This window comes from Pinus tabuliformis, chromosome 9 (genome assembly GCF_031772625.1).
Source record: "Pinus tabuliformis cultivar Carrire ecotype Pingquan chromosome 9, CPIR1, whole genome shotgun sequence".
Lineage (NCBI taxonomy): Eukaryota > Viridiplantae > Streptophyta > Pinopsida > Pinales > Pinaceae > Pinus > Pinus tabuliformis.
This window is the reverse complement of record NC_142307.1, coordinates 999,234,810-999,256,968: the sequence shown is the minus strand read 5'-3', so window position 1 is coordinate 999,256,968 and position 22,159 is coordinate 999,234,810. Positions and strand designations below refer to the sequence as shown.

The 22,159-nt window shown below is 34.0% G+C and overlaps 1 protein-coding gene across 2 annotated transcripts; it reads right to left on the bottom strand.

Annotated features, from left to right (window-relative positions):
- Positions 1-9,313: 9,313 nt before the first annotated feature.
- On the bottom strand, positions 9,314-11,520 carry LOC149152090 (uncharacterized). Of its 2 annotated transcripts, none has more exons than XM_089440655.1 (3): positions 11,367-11,520; positions 11,222-11,260; positions 9,314-11,134 (listed from the first exon to the last, which is right to left on the bottom strand). In XM_089440655.1, the coding sequence occupies exon 3, from the start codon at positions 11,127-11,129 to the stop codon at positions 9,480-9,482; it is 1,650 nt and encodes a 549-aa protein (XP_089296781.1). In that variant the 5' UTR covers positions 11,130-11,134; positions 11,222-11,260; positions 11,367-11,520; the 3' UTR covers positions 9,314-9,479. The 2 variants fall into 2 exon arrangements, with proteins under 2 accessions (XP_089296781.1, XP_089296782.1); XM_089440656.1 differs by having other exon boundaries at positions 11,222-11,254; positions 11,367-11,504.
- Between the last annotated feature and the right edge of the window lie 10,639 nt (positions 11,521-22,159).

Below are 22,159 nucleotides of genomic sequence, written 5' to 3'. Positions count from 1 at the left end.
TTGCTGAAAGTCTTTCAATGATGTTGGAGGGTATTTATTATGTGGAATCAAATATTATGAATGTGATCAACAGTTTTGGTATAGAGTCAAAACAAGAAAAGAGAATGAAACAAAAATCAATAATCCATGACACTGCAATGGTACATATAGGGTATCAACAAAGAATCCATACGGTGGGTCAATCTAACAAAGGTAAACATGTTTCTTTTGAAGATGTGGCAGTTGTAGCTCAAGCTGAAGCTCAAAAATATGTTTTCATTAGTGAGGAGGAGGTTAGAACTATTGTTGAAAGGGAGAAAAGAAATAAAACACCGAAAAGAAAAATTCTCATGGATGTTGCTCTTCCACTTGATGAGGAGGAGATTATTTCTGTAGAAGAAGATATGTTAACTAGGAAGAAGAAGAAATAAAAAATTGGCAAATCTGTTAAAATCATAAGCAACAGTGAAGAAAAAAGTGAAATTTCTAAAGGCACCAAAGAAATCATAACACCATGTGCTAATTTAGAGGATGACATTATGAAAACAAAACAAAATGTCATTCGGAATCACTTGAGGAAGAATAAATTAATTCATGGTGGAAAAACATTTGAGCCTAATGTCACCCAATTCTATAAGTCAGATGAAGGACAATCTCAATATCAAATTAGAAACGAATATCTCTTACATGTCCATAATTTGAAAATAAATTTCAAGTACAATCCATATGCACATGTGATGGATTATGTGGTTCTTGTTGATACAAATCAAGTTCCCAATAAAGAGGCATTTGATAGGACACAATGTTTTGACTACAGATATTATGTAATTGGAGGGAACCATTCAGTAGAGGCCCAAAGACAATTGATCAAGGAATATCTTGGAAACTATCTTTTTGAAACAATGAAATGCATCATTTATGTTGTTTTAACAGAAATAGAGGCAAAGTTATTGGCATGAATCATAATGAAGATAATGAGTATAGAATGTCTATGAATTTCATCCAAAGGGTCAGATTTATTCATAATGATTTTTTAGAAAAATGTGGTGGGGATAAGACAAAGGTCAACTTAAGCTTTCAGAATGAATGTTGTATGGAAATAGGTTATCAAATTGAGGATAAAATCAGATCAAAAGGTGGCAAAGTAGATTCAGAACTATTCAGAGGCATAGATAACATTTTCCAGTTGGCATTTAGAATAGGGGAGATATAGGAATTGATTGATGACATTTTCTAAATGTGGGAGAATATTGCCATAAACAAGTAGAAGGTTAAAAGGTATAAACCCATAATATGTACCAATAGTAAGACAGGTCTTGAAATGAAACAACTTCCAGAGAATATGACTATCACACCTTGGAGAACATTGCAATGAGTGAAAGATGACAAACTAGTCAAATCAATATTATGTCATATGAAGTCAAGTGAATTTTCATTGGAGGAAATGTGCTTGGAATTTCAAAAGTAAGTTTGTTGAATTACTTTTATTTTTTCTTGGATTATAATTTTTTTTTAAAGATAACATATTGTTGTTGGTATTATTTGTTATACATATCAATATATTAACAATTTTTACTTTATTTATTCAGTCATAATATTTATATGAAAATACAAGAGCATATGGTTAAAATGTTGAATGGAGAGAGTTGCAATGATGTTGTACTCAACTACCCATAATCAAGTTCTACAACAACACTTAAATATTTTCATCTTGCATTCAAAAAGGTTTGTTGATTTTTACATTCATTTTATTCATATAATTTTGTATTTTATTATATTACTTATATTTATATTTATTTATTTCATTAAATATGTTGAAGAAGGATGCGAATAGAGTACCAAATACCTTCAAAAGTTTCGTTGAAAAAGTTAAGTTGGAAAGGCTAAGAAAGCAGCATCTTAGGAATGTTGAACTTGATCCTACTCTTACTCATTTCATTTGGAATGGGTTGGACACTATCCAATATCAAATAATACAAGGTGACTGTGAAGACATTGCAAAACTCATAACTAAAAGGGAATATGCCCTGGTTATTGCAGACATTCCTCATGGTTTCAATTTCATAGACATTGGATATGATAATAAGCCTTACACTTATCAAGCTTTTAATAAAGTGGTTACGGGCTTTCAAGAAGTCACAACATCACCACATTGGATATTTGTGACATTTCATTCAGGCACACAATTTGCAATGTTATTAACAAGCGTCAAGGGAAAATCAAACTCAAGGATGCAACTTACATGGTAAGACATTAAAATTGTATGTTTGATTAATATAATTTATTTTTTTTTTATGTACAAGTGGATTGAACTTTTACTATGTCATATTACAGGAAAAAGTCAAATCTTATTTCTTCCAGAGATCAACCAATTACAAGTGATTGTGAGTTCATCCATGTTGAATGTTGGGCAAAAGATGATAGCTGTAAGTTGATTCTTCTGAACCAAGTAGATGGAAAGAGTCATAGCCGAGTACTGATTCATGATGTTGTCGTAAAAAAGTTAACATATGAGGATAAAGATGCAAAAGGAGAGATAGTTAACATTGACAAAAACAAAAAACATTGATTAACTATCTTATAGATTTATGTTCAAATGAAGGAGATTGGGTTTTGGATTTATTTTCAGGTTCAGGTAAGTTTTATTATATAAAATTGAATTTTAATATTTTGTTTTTTTGTTTTTTATGTGTTTATACTAATTTACTTACTTATAGTCTTTGTCCTTGATGATTACGTACAACACTAGCATGTTGCCTACAAAAATGAATAAATTGCATTGCGATTGAAAGAGACCCACTGCAATGGCCAATTTTATTCAACAAATAATTAATGCTCTTCAATTTCTTCCAGATGCAATGCAAGAAGTTGGTTTGAGGAAAGAAGATTTTAATGAATCACGTGTGGCAAAAAATACAAAGGAACCTCAACCACCTTTATGTGGAATGATTGGAAAATGACACTTTGGGAGATTTGCAGACATGAAAGATCCATTAGAAGAGGAAAATGAGGAAACTCAAGCAAGAAATATTGTAGAAGAAGAAAATAATGAAGCTGAAAAAGACGATGAACATGGATTATATGATATTCTTGATGACATTTAAGTTATGATTGCAAATCAAACTCAATTTTGAGAGATCTTCATTTGTTTTACTTGTAATGTTTTGACTTTGAGATTTTATGAGAAGAATGAACATTTGATTATTGTTGTTATATGTTCAATATTTGCATTTAAGTATGGGGTTTTTTACGCAGTGCATTATATTATCATTTTGGGATTCAACTGTGTTAAGTAAGATCATTCACGTATGACCATTTCCATGAGAGGTAGTCGTAACTGACTAATTTCTCATGATTTTTGAATAGTTCACTTAGCACTCATTGCATCGGGTGATGCTCACAGGGGTGAAGAAGTGGGATTGAAACTAGTGAAATGTGGAGAACGAATCACATAGCATCAATCATCACTTCCGGGGCTTGCACCCGGTAACCAGGACTTCCCAGGAGGTCACCCATCCCAGAACTCACTTTAATTTTTATGTGAATCATTTTTTTTTTTGCAAAAAACCTGTGATTAATATTATTTTTTAACATAAAATTCATTAAAAAAAAATGTTATTTTTTAAAGTTTTTTGTTAGGATTTTCCCATAAAAATCATTTATTTGACATGTCATTTTTGACAAAAGATCTGAAAATGTGTATTTTTTTCATTATATTTATATAGAGAATGTGTTTTTTTGTCAAATGTTTAAAATTATTGTGTTTTAGTGACAATTATTTGATTTCCATTGAAATATTAATCAACATTACATAAACATATAAAAAATACTAACTTTAAAATATTGACCATTTTTTATTTTTTTAACTATGTGAAAAAATTAAGATTTCATTACAAACAAAATTGAAAAGAAAAATAAAAACACATAAATACAAAAATATACTTTAAAAAAATCTTACAGGAAGAAGAAGGCATTAGAAAATTTAAAGTGTCAAAAATCAACCCTCTAAAAAAAAGGGGTTGATGCTGCAGCGACAATTTTCAAAATCGGCATGAAAATCACTAACATCTAAAAAAAATTGTTCATACTTGATACATAAGAAAATTTAAAGTGCCAAAAATATGCTTAAAAAAAAAGTGTATTCTGCATCACCACTTTTCAAAATCGGGTGATTTTTTGCTACCTCAAAAAAACGGGTACTAGGTCATTTTCTCATTTGATCGATAACTATGTTAAATGCATTTCAGAACATGTGATGTACTTTTTAGCCCTGCTACATGGGTAAACAACCAAAAGAAATCCCTAAACAATTGTCTAAACAAAGAAATATCTACAAGAGAAAGATTGGAGAGAACCTCAAAACTTGTAGAAATGAATTCTCGCACAATGTCAATTTTGTGCCCTTCTGCCTTGAGGAAACTATCCACAATGAACAATTCTAAACGCTTGTTCAGATCTGGTAACTTGAATAGAAATCTGATACATTGGGATTCAAAGGAACATTTTAAATCACTCCTAGCTTAATTCCCCCCTCTCTAAAATCAAAATTATCTGCACAGAGATAAACAATTTCTCTTAAATTAAAGACCTCCAGAACACACCCAAAATTCACCAATCCAGTGCTCCAAATCTTGTCGTCTTCATTTTCTTCCATTAACAGATTCACATATCTCTCATAAGTTCTTGACCAATCAAAGCTATCATCGATCTCAGCAAATGAGTTAAATGTATCACTGCAAACAACCTCTTTCCCTCATCTCTTGCCCAATATTTCTTTGTAGTGGAGGAAAAAAAAAATCTATGTCAATGAATAATGTATTTCAATTCTATTCCAATATACAATGCCCCGTTTTCTCCACAAATAATGATTGTTACTATTAATTATTTTCAAAACCATTACAGACGACACTCTAAGTAAATATCAATTAAAGATAACAAAACTAAGTTTTACGGACTATAATAGGATTTTTTTTCGAAATTCCAAAAGCATCATGTGCACTTACTACACGCTTTTCTCTCACTTCAAGATCATTTATATACACACCCTAAGAAACATAAATGTGTGATAATCGGTAAGTTCGTCTACACGGCCAAAAATCATTGTTTCACCCAATCATTTTTTATAAGTGGAAATGGATTTAGCAGCATAAAAAAAACTCATTGGCAAATTTTCCAAGACCAACAAAAATCATTGCAAACCGTTTTTTTTTTTAATGGTTTTTTTTTGTTAACATATCTGATTGACAACCAATATATGAAAATTGACAACTGTAACCTTGAATTACAAAAATTCACCGCCATATTTTTTTAGTAACATGCCCAAACTTCCTTTGTTTTTCTAGTCAATTTTGAAGACCCAAAGAGCTACCGATAACGTCACATTGTAACTGGAAATTATTTTAAAGATTTTGGTAACAACTGTCAAGATTCAAAAAATAAACAAACAAACAAACAAACACTTTTAACATTCGATTTCTTCAAAATTTTCCCACCGAATCCCTTAGAGATTTTTGCTATTTGCATAGAGTAGTCTAAAGAGACCACAAATTTGCCCATACCATAGTGGAAATGTAATCATGATTTTTGCTAAAATCCTACAGAAATTTTGGGAAATCTGAGTTACAACTATTAGGCTTCAAGATTTTGTGAAAAGTAACTCTTTGGGCGAATTTGTAACCTATATTCAGCTACTCTCTACAACAAATTGACTTGACAACTTGTCCCACTACTTTGTAAAACCGAACCAAATATGATTTATGAATAACCTGACACATCTATTTTTCGCAAAATTTGACACATATTTATGATGCAATGCATAATTTATTCCACATAGACACATTTAATTTTAAACTCTTTGTTTTTAAAAATTGTAAAATAATATAATTATTGAAATTTAAAACTCGTAAAACTATCAATAATACCATAAAAAGAAAAAAATTACCTTACATGATGAATCAACTTCACAACTACTCCCCACTACTTTGTAAAACCAAACCAAATTTGATTCGTAAAATATATATATATATATATATATATATATATATATATATATATATATATAAAGTAAGATCCATTTTAATGTATAAATCTTTGGATGTGGTGTCTATCATGCAAAAGGGTGGGGGTGGGTTGTCATAAAGAGCCAACCACATGTAAGGCATAAAGAGCCATCACTACATGTAGGAAATATGGTGAATTTAACTCTTTGTTCAATGATGTGACTTCCATTATAGTCGATTATTCAATGCACCATTACGTAGCTTTGCATGCTCAAACCACCAGTCATGTCGCCCATGCGCATTGGTGGATTTCTCCATCAATGGATTGTCTTTGCATATAGTTTGGGGACTAGCATTTATGCTCTCATTCTGTTGTGGATCTTTTTTGGTCTCTGGATTTTACTTCTCGCTTGTCTTTGCCTCAATGACTTGACTTCTATCATCACTTATAGGATTCCCACTTTAGGTCATGAAGGTTCAGGATTATGATAGCCTAGTCAATCGATGGGAGGAAAGCTTAGACTTGCGTCCACACTAATGAAAAATTAAAGCTTGTAGGATGGATTTTTGGGTCTTTCTCTATGTATCCTTGGTGATTTATTCACTTTAGGTCAACGCTTCCACTAGGGACACTTCAGAGTGGGTGAAAACAACCATATAGGCCAGGACATCTCTCATCTTATTTGTTTGAGGAGCCTGCAAATACATATCACCAATATCTGGACTTTTTTTTAGGGTTACACTCACAGGGTTATTGTCACCACACCAGGGACTTGCACTCACTTTGTTGCTCTAAGAACCTGTTGTCATAGAGAGGCTTTCTCCCTTTTGGTTCTATGGGACACCTGCTCCAGAAGTCGGTCATCCCATGTTAATAGGCATTGGTTCGTCACGGTGAGGCCTATTATCAAGAGAGGGGGTGAACCCAGGCCCAATTACAAGCTAAAAGCTCTGCAGCCAGGTACCGAGAATTATCTCCGTAACCAATACAGGATGAACTTACCGAGGTGGAAAGACACTTGGCCAAAGAACAACATACTCTCATTGATTATGAGGTGTTAGCAGACATTGTAGAATGGTACCTAATGTGAGGCACACTTGGGGTAGATATAACCAATACATGTACACTGTGGACATTTACTGCCATTTCAAACTTCTTCTTGGCAAGGCACTCATGGACTGCAACGCTACCAAAGATGACATGTTATTCTCCTTAGACTACAAGCAATAACAACTGGCTTCTACAGATAGAAGGTTGGCCTGAATTGAAAGGCAATTGGGTATTCCTCCATACCCAAGCTACTCCCTTGACAGTAGCAAATAACCTATCCAAGTAGAAGCCATTTGATTATGATCCCACCTCTTGAAGATTTTCTATTAAATTCTCTTTAGTTTTATGTCTTATTTTGCATGCCATTATTTTCTAAAGACCCAAGAGGTTAAGATATTGTTTTTACTTTCCTATATTTAGCTAACAAGGTTAGATTCAATTCTGGAAAGTTTATATTTTTGCATTTGGTCAGATTTGTCTACTGGAAAATCGCTTTGATTCTCCTTATTTGGAAAGAGTACAAAATTTAACTTTACAAAGAAAACATATAAATTAAAATAATGAATTATGTTTGTAATCATTATATTTCAAAACTTGATATTTAAATTTAATTAATAAACTTATAAAAACTTAATACTTACAATTATTTCTTTAGCTTTCTCTTCATATATAATAAAGCTATGCATATCACATTAAAAAAATATTAAAAAAAATAAAATATTTAATATTTCTACATATAAAAATTGAAAGTTCTACCAATATAAATAATACTATGAAAAATTAACATGAATTTATTTTAGCTTTAAATCTCTTGATATGGAATCTTTCCTCAAATTTAATATTAAAATAAAATTACATAACATTTAATAAATCTTAAATTAAAATAAATCTATATTAATAAATTAACCTTAGCCGAGAGGCTCATTTTACAATCCAATATAATGTGTAAGGATGTTTGTCCCTCATAAAGGTTGAAACTTTGTTCATATGTGCCAAAATAAAAAAATCTCAAAAATCTAATAAAAAAAAAAACTATACAAAACATTGAAATAATATCAGCTTATAAAAAAAAAAATTGTCTTTAAAAAAAACTGGATCCCTCTCGCTCATATTAAATCTACATTTAATATAGATCTATGCTGATATTTTTCCAATTCAACATATCATAGAACATTCTAACACTACACATGATATCAATACAACTTTGAACCACAGAATATGATTATTCATAAAAACTTCCATTTTATAAAATCAATAATTAATAATATGGTAAATATTATTCCATTTAAATAAAAATCTTATCCATGGAAGATAAATGGATACCATAGAAAAAACTATTAAACACACCACATAAATTATGTGAAATTATTTATATGATACATGTATAAATATAATATTAAATATTTTGATTTTAGAATTTTGAATATATTCTAAAATACAAAGCAATTTAGTACTCATCACATGAATTAAACACAACACATAAATTATGAAATTATTTATGTGATACATATATAAATATAATATTAAATATTTTGTTTCTATAATTTTGAACATATTTTAAAATAGGAAGCAACATAGTACTTTACTTATCACATTTAAAGATATGTGATACATGTATCAATATAATATTAAATATTTTGCTTTTAAAATTTTAAATATATTTTAAAATACAAAGCAACATAGTACTTTTTACACGATTTGTTTTATTTTTTTCATATTATGTATAATTTGTTAAATAATTTTTACAAGAATTTTTTTATTTTTATTTTCATATATAATATGTTAAATAATTTTCACACGACTTTTTTTTTCATATATAATATGTTTGTATTATTTAAGGATTTGAAACTTGGGACCAAAGTCATCGATCACGCAGCCATAGCCAGTCAGGATACAAAACTATTTAATATTGGAGTTGTCTATAATGCGATTTTTTGGAGATTCCGGTGACGGAATCTGGTGGAAGAAATTGAGGTTAAATCTTGATTTCTTGCAGTTAAAATGGTTTTTTAACTGCATATTTGGATTCAGCACCCTCGAAAACCCCTGGGACGCTTTCATTGTGCAGAAACTAGCTATCAAACTTGCGATTCCAATAAATTCCTGCCGGATTTCGACCAGAAAAACCCGCCGAAAAAACTTTCAAAAAGTCGCGTTATAGACTACTGCTTTAATATTATGGGAATTTTAAAATACAGATCGCCAGTCGGGATACAAAAGATTCAATATTATGTGAATTTTAAAATACAGAAAACTTAATATGTAACAAGATGCTTATTGTATAGTCAGATGTTTATTGCTGGTAATACTATGTAAGGTGGTTGTTGCTTTGACCGGATTTTTTCGCCAATGATTGATCAGCGACCGCCAAATCCAGAAAAACCAGTTTACTTATTCTATTACGGTATGATAATATTCTGCCCATAGAAATAGCGATTACCTGTGATGCCTTACCATCGATGGACGAAGACATCATGATCTCTGAGAGTCTGAAGGAATTGCAGGCATTCCCCATTAACTTCTTCAGATAATTCCGAAGAACACTGCAGGAAGAGTTCGTCAATGAGACGCATGAATCCTGTTCCTCTCATATTCGTCATATCTCTGGTCACATGTTCGAATCCCATTTTCACAACCACAAAATCCCCATCGCTAACACTCATTTCACTCAGCCATCCTGCAATGTCGAAACGCTCTCTGCTTCTGCTGCCAGTATCTCGCACTACCTGCTTTATTGAGTTCAGAGACCTACGTGGCAGAGACTCGAATCCACTCATATTGAGGGCATAAGTATCAAATGTCTGGTTCTGCTTTGGATAAGAAGCCAAGAACCACCCTGCATCTGCATTGACAGTCTTGTTACTGTTACCCCCAATTTCCACATAAATATGGCGTTTGCGGTCGCTGATGTCTTTGACAGTGGGCAAGAAAATCGCATTGTTGTGATTCAATGTCAGGGGCTCCGCCAGTTTAGTTAAGCTTCTGTTCTGCTTAGAGCGCGGATGGTCCTGCTCTGCCAGTTTAGTTAAGCTTATGTTCTGCTTAGAGAGCGGATGGTCCTGCTCCGCCAGTTTAGTTAAGCTTCTGTTCTGCTTAGAGCGCGGATGGTCCTGCTCCGCCAGTTTAGTTAAGCTTCTGTTCTGCTTAGAGTGCGGATGGACATGCTCCGCCAGTTTAGTTAAGCTTCTGTTCTGCTTAGAGCGCGGATGGTCCTGGTTCGCCAGTTTGGTTAAGCTTATGTTCTCCTTAGAGCGCGGATAGTCCTTTATCAAACCCAGCGGCTTAGAAGGCCTCTTACGGAGTGCAATCACTGTGGTTTTCTGGGAATTAGGCGACCTGGATGTGTTCACATGAATGACATCAGAGCATTTGAACAGGGCCACCACAGGGCTCAGAGAATGCATAAGGTTGGAGGGCTTTCCCATGTTCGGGCGCCGGGGGGAGACCAGCATCACTGCGACGCCGTTTGGCTTGAGCGTTCGCTCGATCTCGGAGGCAAGCAACGCCGGCACTGTGGCTCGATCAAACGACCCTGAGAAAACGAAGTCCAAGGAATTGTCTGAGAAGGGAAGGCGCCGATTGCCCGCATTCATCGGCGCTAACGAGTGCCTTTCGTCCACTGCAGTGGTGTCCAGCAGGCCGTTTCCCCGCAGTGCCTCTACGGAGACACCCGAGGAGGCACCGACGCAGAGGGCTTTGAAGCCGGAGCGCAGGAGCCCCTGCGCGATTAGATCGCGAAAGATCGCTGAATAGAATTCTACCTTCTCTCTCCATGTCTTGTTCGCCCGGATCTTGATTTGGAGCGAAGATTCGATCCCTAGACCTCCGGATGGCCTGACCCTGCCTCCATATATCTCGGGCTGCGCCTGATCTCGGACGCTTTGCAATGAGATTGTGCGGATTAAAGGCCATCTGGGACGGGCAAAATCGATCATGAAATCATCTGGGCAGTCGGAGAGATAGGTACATGGCGCGGCGTCGTGTACGGTGTAGAGAACAGACACAGCGGCCAGGGCCATTGCGAAGAAAAGCATACGGACCATGAACTTCTTGCTTACGCAGCTGTAGATGAGCTCCAGCTTCAACAATCTCGGAGCCATGGAGGCTGCTAAATTTCCACCACAGGGGGCACTTAAGTGCAAAGAAATACTTGCCAAAGAAATATTATGGATCTGAATGAGAAAACTCTGACCTTATGTTGTTGCTCTGTTCACCATTTGCAGTCCTGAAACTAATACAAGATTCGATCTTTTCAAAGTCTTTCTGATGGGAGAAAATGGTGTGGCAATGGTACAATCTTTCAAATTGAGCGAGGGAAATAAAAGGATGAGATTTACCAGCAAGAGTAGCGGGAGAGGAGATTCATCGCGTGCAAAATCTAGCAGCGGTGTGGTTGCCACCCACCATGAGACCTTGAGTGCTCTTCATTCCAAACAAAAGCTTCTTCTGCAATTGACTTGGATGCCTTTCTGGCCCTTTGCCCTTTCTAAGAATGAAACTAACTCAAACCTAAACCTGAGTTTAGGTAAAAAAAATAATAAAATAAAATAAATACACAGTGAAATCAATTTGCCTAGTAGAGATAGATTATAAACTATTAAAACCTATATTGAACTGTTTTGGTGGAACCCATGAGGTGTATATAGTTTACTGTTTTGGTGGAATCCATGAGGTGTACATAGTTCATTTGGGTGTAGTTTTTATCAGAGTTGAAGTTCCATCAAGTTTCACCTAATTATTTTTATAATATAATTAAACTTAATATGACTGAAATAAAAATAAACAAATACACAGTTAAATCAATTAGCCCAGAACCTATATTAACAGTTTTGATGGAATACATGAGGTGCCATTAAGTGTACATAGCTAGTTAGTTTATGTGGGTGTAGTTTTAGTTTATGTGGGCGTAGTTTTTATCAAATTGATAGTTTAAGTTTCAATAAATTTTGTATAATTGGTATGATTTAACATTTCATGTTAGTATTATGATTTAACATTTTATGTTTGATAGGTGGAAGAGTATTTTTATTCAGTAAATAGTTTTTTTTATGTGGATATAGTTTTTATTAAATTGATAATTTAAATTTCATCAAATTTTATGATTTAACATTTGATTAGTGATAAGTGGCATATCATTTTTTTTATCTAATAGTGAAACTAACTTAAACTTCAACACAAATTAATTGTTAATTGGAATAAAAAATATACAGTTAAATCATTAGCCCACAAATGGTTGTTTCAAAATAAGTAGACAAATGAAATTTGATGTGATTATCACCAAAAACATATTTCAAAAACTTGATATAAATCACACAAACTTAAATTCAATCACAAATTAATTATTAATTAGAATAAAAAATAAATATACAATTAAATCAATAATACGCTGAGATAAAATATCAACAATTAAAATCTATATTAAATAATTTTAGTAAAATCCATAAAATGTGAAATCCATGAAGTGCCATAAAGTTTAATGGAATTTCACACCATTTTAATGATATAACATTTCACAAGTGATAATTGTAGATCAGTAAAACTACTTACACTTAAATTCTGTTTAATAGCTGAACTAAAAAATAAATACACATTTAAATCGATTAAACAAGCCAGAATAACTTATGAACAATTAAAAGTTATATTATACAGTCGTGGTAAAAATCTGGTGGATAAAACTTCTACAATGAGTTTTATTCGCTGTTAAAATTGTAACTTTGTCTATTTAAAAACCATGAATCATAATGAAAATGAGATTCAAATTATATTTACAATTACGGCTATTGAAAATAAGCAGGATCATCCCTGAAAACGAAACCATAGTTGCAATTACGGCTATTTATCCCTGAAAACGAAACCATAGTTGCAATTACGGTTATTTATCCCTGAAAACGTTTTCAGAACTGAAGCGATTGTTGGAGATTTCTGATTAGTGCACGCCAAGGAGGACTTTTCCTGGAAATAAATCAAATCAAAACAGGACGATAATACCTTTGGAATCTGCTTTTACGCTATTCCGATATTTACCCGATTGTCGGTTGGGTTGTGGATGGGATGCAAGATTGAAATTTGGAAAACTGTGCTATGAAATCTTTTGACCACTCAAACAACTTTCTTGTCTCTACGTTTATCGTCGGTGAAGCTCTAAAGCCATTGCACCTTATTTATGAAGTGACATTGAACCCTCTTTAAAAAGTAGGTTTTCCCTTTAAGAAAGTATATAGTATAATATGGGTTAGTTAGTCTCACGGGATAGTTTAGTTGATTAAGTTTTTATTGCTAAGTATCTTATTTATTGGGAGGTTATGAGGTCCGTCTTGCTTAGAAAACTAGGGTTCATATCTATTGGCTTTCCAATTACCCTTACTCTCTTAGCGATCCCTATTTCTTCCTTTCCTTTCATTCTCACTAGTTATTTTGCCAAAGAGAAGAAGCATCATAAAGAGCATTGTAACTAAATACCATCAAAATGAATCATTGAACCCCCATCTAAAGCTAGTTTTTCCATTTGGGTTCCGAGGGTAGATACCATGTCCATTGTGTCTTGAATGGTTTGGATATTCTACCCATGTTCATTGTGTCTTGAATGGTTCTCTACATTCATGAAATGTTATAATTTTGTTGTTTTCTATACTTGTGAGATATTATATGGATTCCCATAAGTTTTAAATTTGCCTATAATTGAATTCCTAATGGAAATGAAGAAATATTTATTGTATTTGTGTTAGCAACACTAAAAAATTGTCTTCCCTTTCATTTTCTATGAAAGTCAATGATTATGTGATGATCTTTGCTTATTTAATAGAGTCCATGAGATCATTGGACATAATAACATGGTCATTGCAAATTCTTAGTTGGGTTTCCATTCTCAATGTTCAATTTTAGTGATTTACATTTGTTGGCAACTACTCTTTTCTTTAGGAAAATTTCTCTTTCCTCGGAGCCTACTCTCTCTCTCTCTCTCTCTCTCTCTCTCTCTCTCTCTCAAAGATTTCTTAAGCCTAAATCTAAGCATAAAAACATTTTTGCAACCATCATAAGATTTGTTTCTCAAGTTATAATCAACCCAGAAAACCCAATTGTATGTCCCCTTATAACTTCCACTCAATTTCAAGATGATTTTGCAGGGCAAGGAAACAATTTTTGGAGTGTTGTTACATTCCAAACAAAAACATATCTCACTCAAAAAAAAATCTTACTTCTTTTATTTAGGTAAAACAAGTGTCAACAACAAACCTTGAACTTGGTATTTCAAATCCTTTAGATGATTACAAGATTAAGAATGGATGGGAAAAGGTGAGCTCCTCCATATTTAATCAACCAAAGGAAAAGAAGAAGATGACATGCACATATAAGTTACAATGTCAAATTTTTCCTATAGAAGTCCATGTTGATTGATGATTGTTGAACATGAGGAATGGAACTTGCAATCCACATCGAAACAATTGGTGTGCATCAAACTCTTCCTATTTGGAAACATTAGTAAATGATTGATTTGATGTGATTTTAGTGAAAGAAGATGTGGTCTACACAAGCCCCAATTCAAGAAGATGCAAATGTTGGCGTTGAAAGACACATGCCCTAGAGCGTTACCAAAAAAATTTCCTAGGTAGAAGGCAATAACTACAATAAAACATTTCCTCCTTATTGAGAAAATGAACTTCATCCTCCTTTCCCTTGCCCTTGCTTCCTTATATTGATGGGAGGTCGATGAAATAGATGTCAAATCTTTTCCTTCTTGCATGTGGATTTTCAAAAAAGGAATTTATATGGAACAACCACCTTTATTTGTTTAGAATGATTCTAGTTTTGTCCATTCTGCCAAGAAATTCATCTATGGCTTCATACAACCTCCTTGATCTTGGTATGAAAAAAACTAGCTTTGAGAAAAAAATTGACATAACAAATTTATAACACTTTGCATTATTCTCTTAGCCTCCAAGTTTTTCAAACTTAGGAAGGAATTTCTATTTCCTAACCTAAGTATCCCTATGGCTTTCGTGATTGCTTTCACATGGACAAATGTAAACCCTTCTAGTATGGAGTTAAATTGTTTTCCACTTGCACCTCAACCATAATGGATGCCAATTTGTATCCACGGTTAACTAACAATTCTTTGTATTTAACTCATACTCACCTTAACATCTCCTTTATAGGTCTCATTGCATGATACATGAAAGAACCATGAAAGTTATTGGAAAGCAATAAAGATGATACTTCAATATTTCTAGGGAACAATTTAGTTTGTCATACAATACAATTCAAGGGAATCTCCTTCTTGGTTGGTTTTATAGATTCCAAATGGATTAATGACCCTCATGAACAAGTCTACTATAGGTTATGTTGTCAGCCTTGGTTCCTTCTTTGTGACTTGGCCTTGCAAGAAACAAAATGTCGTTTCTCTTTCTTTAAAAAAAAGGAGAGTATTGCATTGTAGTTCATACATGTTAAGAAGGCCTTTATCTTAGACAAAGATTTTCAAGTTTGAATTCCAATTGTAATGATGTATGATTTCTTTTCAGTGTGAAAAATTAAGTGTCATTCAACTCACAAAGGAGCAAATCCAACATCATTGTAGAAAACACATTGAGTTACATATGCACTTGATTTGGAAGCTTCTTCAAGAGTGCATGGTCCTTGAAGTGATCTATTTCCATATAAATCATCCATTTGTTATCATTTTCATGGATTCCCCACAAAGTAAAATTATCCACTTGTTGACATTTTCATAAATTCCCATAGAGAAGCTATGTTCTTAAAACTAGGTTTAAGTTATGTGTTTATCAAGTTGGAGTTGTCGTTATAGGATATTAAGTTCTAATGCTTCCTTACTTCTTATATCAATTTTGTAAATCCTTTCATCTCTTTCCAAGTTATTTGTAATGGAAGATGTTAGGGCATTTTGACATGAAGAGATAGGTATATTCAACTTTTTAATGTAATTTGATATTGAATTTATGTGTTTAATGTGACTTTATGATCTGTTAACTGTCGTGGATATTCCAATGGATAGTTTGCCACAACATATCTGATAAAATTACATTTAAAATATGAAATTTTACATTATTATCCTTTTATTAGATTTCTGGATCTGTAGATTTACCATTAATAGTGCATGCATGTGAATGAAAATTATGTAGAAAATAGATAACATGATATTTTTATCTTGCACATACATTTAACACAAGATATGCTATGGGAAACCCTTTTGGGAGAAAAACCCAACTGGAAGGTGAGGTCGCTCTGCTCTCTTTTTTGGATGGAAATATGGTTGTGAGTACAAAGAAGTAGTGCATGTGGCCTGTGGACTACTAAAATTCACAAATCCGCTTTGCGTGCTCTATCTCCTATCCTTGTCAGTTATTCTTTCTCAACTATGGAACAAATGCACTTGAAAGAATGGAACCCCTTTTCCTCCTAGTGGCCCAGTTATAATACAACCTAATAGCTTACTTGTGGTTAGGTTTGACTACCTCAACTCTTAACCAGAGTTACAATATAGACTCTTCTAGTGTATTCTACATCATAATCATATGGATATCCCCTTTTTAATGAATAATGGGGGCTGACGTGGCATCCTCTCAAATTATGGTGTTGAAAAATATTAGGTCCCTATAATACTAGTGATTCCCCCATTACTATTGTCATTGTAGCCCTTATTTTTATTATTGTTCCCCTATTGTCCCCATATTATTATTGTGCCTCATAGAAGCCCACTATTGTTATTGTTGTTCCCTTTTACTATTATTGTTATGTCGACTCTGATTATATTGTGACCCCTTAGACTCTTATATATAGAAAGGAGGTTTTTCCACTTGTATCATCAAAGAATTGTTCACTTGTGTAATGTAAACAAGGTTTCCCCCTCGAATAGGCTGATTTTGAAGTCATTTATCTATCTTTTCTATCTTTTTGTCAGTTGGTTTCATAACATTTGGTATCAGAGGTTTGGATTCTAGGGTTTCGCTGCTACAAAACAGGTCATTGTGGAATTTTAGCTATAACTTCCTTTCTGTGACGTTTCAGAAGCTAAAACAAAAACCCATTTGAGCCAAAATCGCGATGATCCTCGGGTACAAATTTCATATCTTTCCTCGCTATAGTTTTGGAGATATGATCCAATGAAGTTAGCATTTTTGCAAGCTCCTGAATTACATCCCAAACAGGTGACCTTAGGCAAATCGTCATAACTTTCTCTCTAAGTATGAGATTGAAATTTTGTAAGAAGTTGTAGAAAGAGGACATACTTTAGTTTTCTGTGCCTTGCTTTCAGGTCCGAAGGGTCAAACAGTGGCATGTGGAACTTCGTACAAGTTCGCTCTACTTAAAAAGTGTATAATGAGGTCATCATGGGAGATTGGGCATAACGCTTTCTTGGATAATCCAATTTCGATCTGACTAGTGGCGTTGGAAAGAGGACCAAGAGGACTACCACAATGCACAATTTCAGACCTTGTAGATCCGAAATTTCAGAGATACATCAGATTCAATATTGAGCTCCTACAAAGTGAAAAATGGTGTGTAGTTTTTTTAAAATTTTGCATAAGTTTGGTTTGAAAAATTAGTTTGAAGGAATTCAAAGGGCATAGTGAAGAATAATTATCATTAATTGATGCCTTGAAGAAATAAAATGGAAACACCTAGTAATAAACTTGAAAGATATAGCATGACTCAGGAAGAAGAGGAAGAAATGCAACATGATATATCAAAATTACGAGACCAAGTGCAACAAATTTCACTCTCACAAAAAGTAACAGAAGCTAAGATGGATGGTTTAAAGAAAGGCATGGAAGATAAGATGGATGGTTTAAAGAAAGGCGTGGAAGCTAATATGGATGGTATGAAAGACAACATTGAAGATTGGAACAAAGACATGGAACATTGAAAGGAAGGTTTGACAAAGTTATTACAAGAAAGGCTTCCTAGTGGTGAAAAGGTAGTAGAGAAAACTCAGAATGAGAACAAAATAAATGTTAATCATGATTCAAAGAATGAAAACATTAAAGATTTGAAGAAATACGTGGAAGGTTTGAAGGAAGGTTTGACAAAGTTGCTACAAGAAAGGCTTCCTAATGGCAAGAAGGTAGTAGACAAAACTCATGATGAGAACAAAATAAATGTTAATCATGACTTCATAGACTCTAACTTTGGAATAAAGACCCACCATGTTCCAAAGATCGATATGAGGAAGTTTGATGGCAAGGATCTCGTAACATGGATACTGCAGACATAACAATATTTCGATCTTCATAATGTGCAAAACACACAAAATGTATGCATTGCAACTTTATATTTGGAACCCAATCAGTTTGTATGGTATCAATGACTTTGCTCTCGTAAAACAATTTTCACTTGGTCAATTTTTACGGACGAAATAATAGCACATTATGAGGATACAAAGAGCAACACCTTCTTTATCCAATTGATAAATATCAAACAAAAGGGTCCAATGGTGGAGCATATTGAGGACTTTCAAAAATTGAAGATAAGGGTAAAATATATCCCAGAGGATTATCGGATTGATGTGTTCATAGGGACTTTAAAGGATAGCATCCAACATGAGGTTCGTGTTTGGGAACATGATTCATTGGAGAAGGCATTCAGGTTGGCAAGAAAAATTGAAAGAAAAATTATGGCAACAAGGAAACCTACCAATCACAACTATAAAGATGGAAGCGTTGTTGCCCCTAACCTTCCAAAACCTACAAGGTTGACACCACAACAATTGGAAGAAAAAATACCAAAAGGGCTTTGTTACAGTTGTGATAGAAAATACACTAAAGGTCATAAGTGTGCTGAGAATAAATTATTTTACATAGATTGTGAAGAGGAAGAAGAAAAGGAACAAGAAACATCAAAAGAAGAGGATACACACCAGGAAAAAACCCTAGAGAAAGAAGAAATGAATCTGACCATATCTTGTAATGCATTGGTCGGAATAACCACTCCTCAAACTATCAATATAGAAGGACATATCAAGAAGAAAAAGGTAATAGTTTTGATTGATTCAAGAAGTACCGATAATTTTATTCATTGTAAGATAGCGAAGGAACTGAATTTCTTCCTATATCCAACACCAGAGTGTCAAGTGATGGTTACAATTGGAGGAACCATAAATTGCTCTAGTAAGTGCCATAATATCAAGCTATCCATGGGATAATATGTATTAAATAGCCCAATTATTTCCATTCCAGTGGGTGGTGCTGATGTCATACTAGGAGTCCAATGGCTACAATCCTTGGGTACAATATCTTTTAATTTTCAAGAACTTTTCATGAATTTTTTTTCGGAAGGAAAGGAATTTGAATTAAGGGGTATCATAGGGAAATCGGGAAAGATAATAAGCTCTAATGGAATGAAAAATCTTCTAAAGAAAGAACAACGAGGCGTAATTGCACAATTATGTTCGCTAGAAGTTCCCACATCAAAATCATCTATTTCTCCAAATCTCCAAAAAGTCTTGGACAATTATTCCAAGGTATTTGAGACTCCCAAAGGCCTCCCACCTATTCGTGATCATGATCATGCTATTCATTTGATTCCAAGAAGTGTTCCTCCAAACATCGGGCCTTATAGATATCCCTATGCCCAAAACAATGAAATTGAATGTATGGTTACAGAAATTCTAGAGGTTGGTATAATTCAACCTAGTCAAAGTTCTTTCTCTGCTCCAGTAGTATTTGTGCACAAGAAGGATGGATCATGGCACATGTGTCTGGATTAGAGGGAGCTCAACAAGCTCACTATTAAAGATAAATTTCCCATTCCTGTCATTGATGAATTATTAGATGAATTGCATGGATCAATTTACTTCACCAAGTTGGATCTTCATTCAAGATATCATCAAATCAAAATGAAGACTGAAGACATTATGAAAACAACATTTAGAACTCATGAGGGTCATTATGAATTTTTGGTCATGCCTTTTGGCCTTACCAATGCACCTTCTACATTTCAAGATTTGATGAATTCCATTTTCAAACCCTTAGAAAATTTGTGTTAGTATTTTTTGATGATATACTAATCTACAACAAGTCTTGGAAGGATCATGTTCAACATGTTGACAAGGTGCTCAAACTATTGGAGGAGAAACAATTATATGCAAAAAGCTCCAAATGTTTCTTTGGAGTACAAGAGGTGGAATATCTGGGTCATATTGTATCTCATGAAGGTGTTAAGGTAGATCCTCGAAAAATTAAAGCCATTAAGGAATGGATAATCCCCACATCCATAAAGCATCTGCGAGAATTTCTCGGGTTGACGAGGTATTATCGCAAGTTTGTTAAGAATTGTGAGAGAATAACAACACCTCTAACAATATTATTGAAGAAAGATGCATTTTCATGGACTTCATAAGCAACGAAGGCCTTTGAACATCTTAAAGAGGCAATGTGCCAAGCACCGTTCTTAGCTACGTTGGACTTCACAAAAACCTTTATTGTGGAATGTGATGCCTCAGGAAATGGAATTGGTGTTGTTTTAATGCAAGAAGAAAGACCCATTGCTTTCGAAAGTCATCCAATCAAAGGAAAGTATTTACACAAATCTATTTATGAGAAGGAAATGTTGGAAATACTACATGCACTTAAGAAATGACGACGCTACCTAATGGGAAGACACTTCATGTAGAAATTTTAAATAATTTAACACATATTCAATGGAGATTATCCTGATCATGTACTATTGCAGAAAACATACACAATACATAAGCTCCTCTACGTTGATCATCAATATAGCAGCATCAATAACAATAAAACATCAAGAGCATTCACACATTAACACAATATGTATCCCGGGGAAAGCATCTCGCTAAAAAACCCCACACTATCTGTATATTAATGATTGAGTCATGTAACATTACACAGCATAATACTTCTCACAAGTATCTCCACCTCTGTTACACACAATACAGCTCAGATCTTATCTCCAAATCTCTTCCACTGCTTGCCTGCCTCCACTGCTCAATACCTGCTCAAGAACTGATGAGAATGGCTCACCAAACTCGTTTTTCACCTGCAAAATAGTCACTCACTCTTTGTTGGACGTGAGCACAAGCTATAATGTGGGAAAATACGTGAGCAAACTCATTGGCATACTCAATCCCTTGATTGTGCAAGATCTGGTGCACAACTATAGTCACAACTGATAGCAATCTGATTCTCTACCACCTGTCCCTGTTGAACTGAACATGCACTGACATGCAACTGAGTTAACTGATGTATTCATTAGTTGTATTATGAGTTAATAACTTGTGAATTAATTAATAACTAATTCACCCAACTCATCTCTAGTCTATTTGCCAGTTAGACTAAATACAACCAGCTTAACAAAGCTAAACTGAACACAACTCCATCAACTCCACAATCGACTCCACCAAACTCAACTGATTGAGTTCTAACTGAAGTCATGCATGCAACAACTCAACTGACTCATAAGAAAAGCGTATTTCCTTCTGACAGCTGCATGTGCCACCTCTGTAGCTCAAACTAAAGTGCTCCAAGAGAATAAGATTAAGTTTATAGTCCAAATATTATTGTGAGATAATAATATTTGACTTTTCTATTTTTGACAGCCAGTCTAAAAATAGACTTTGATCACTCACACTGTGATCACTCACACTTTCATCAAAAATAGAAGTCCATCTATTTTTTCCCAACTTGATCAATCATCCATAAACAACAACCTGCAATCCATAGACATGATCCATATGTCTAAAAATAGACATAGTCTAAAAATAGACTTGCGCCAAAAATAGCCTGCGGGCCCACTTAGTGAAGGCGACTCTTTTCACTAAGCTCCATCATCTTGTTGCAATCTCAACACTCCCTCTCGACAAGATATGGATTATCAGCAACCCCTATCCTGCCTCGGTGGTACTCGAATTTGCTCCTGGTGGGAGCCTTCGTCAGAATATCAGCATCCTCATCCTCCGTTGGAATGTACGAAAGTAACATGATCCTCCGCTGCACACAATATCTGATATGATGGTACCTAATGTCAATATGTTTAGATCTATCATGAAATTCAGGATTAGCCGAGAGTTTAATGCAACTCTGGTTATCACAGTAAATCACAGTAGGATCCAAATGAGAACCGAACAAACCAACTAGGATCTTCCTCATCCATATAGCCT

Excerpts from the sequence above, each read along its gene's own strand:
- LOC149152090 (XM_089440655.1), bottom strand. The coding sequence starts at position 11,129 with ATGGCTCCGAGATTGTTGAAGCTGGAGCTCATCTACAGCTGCGTAAGC.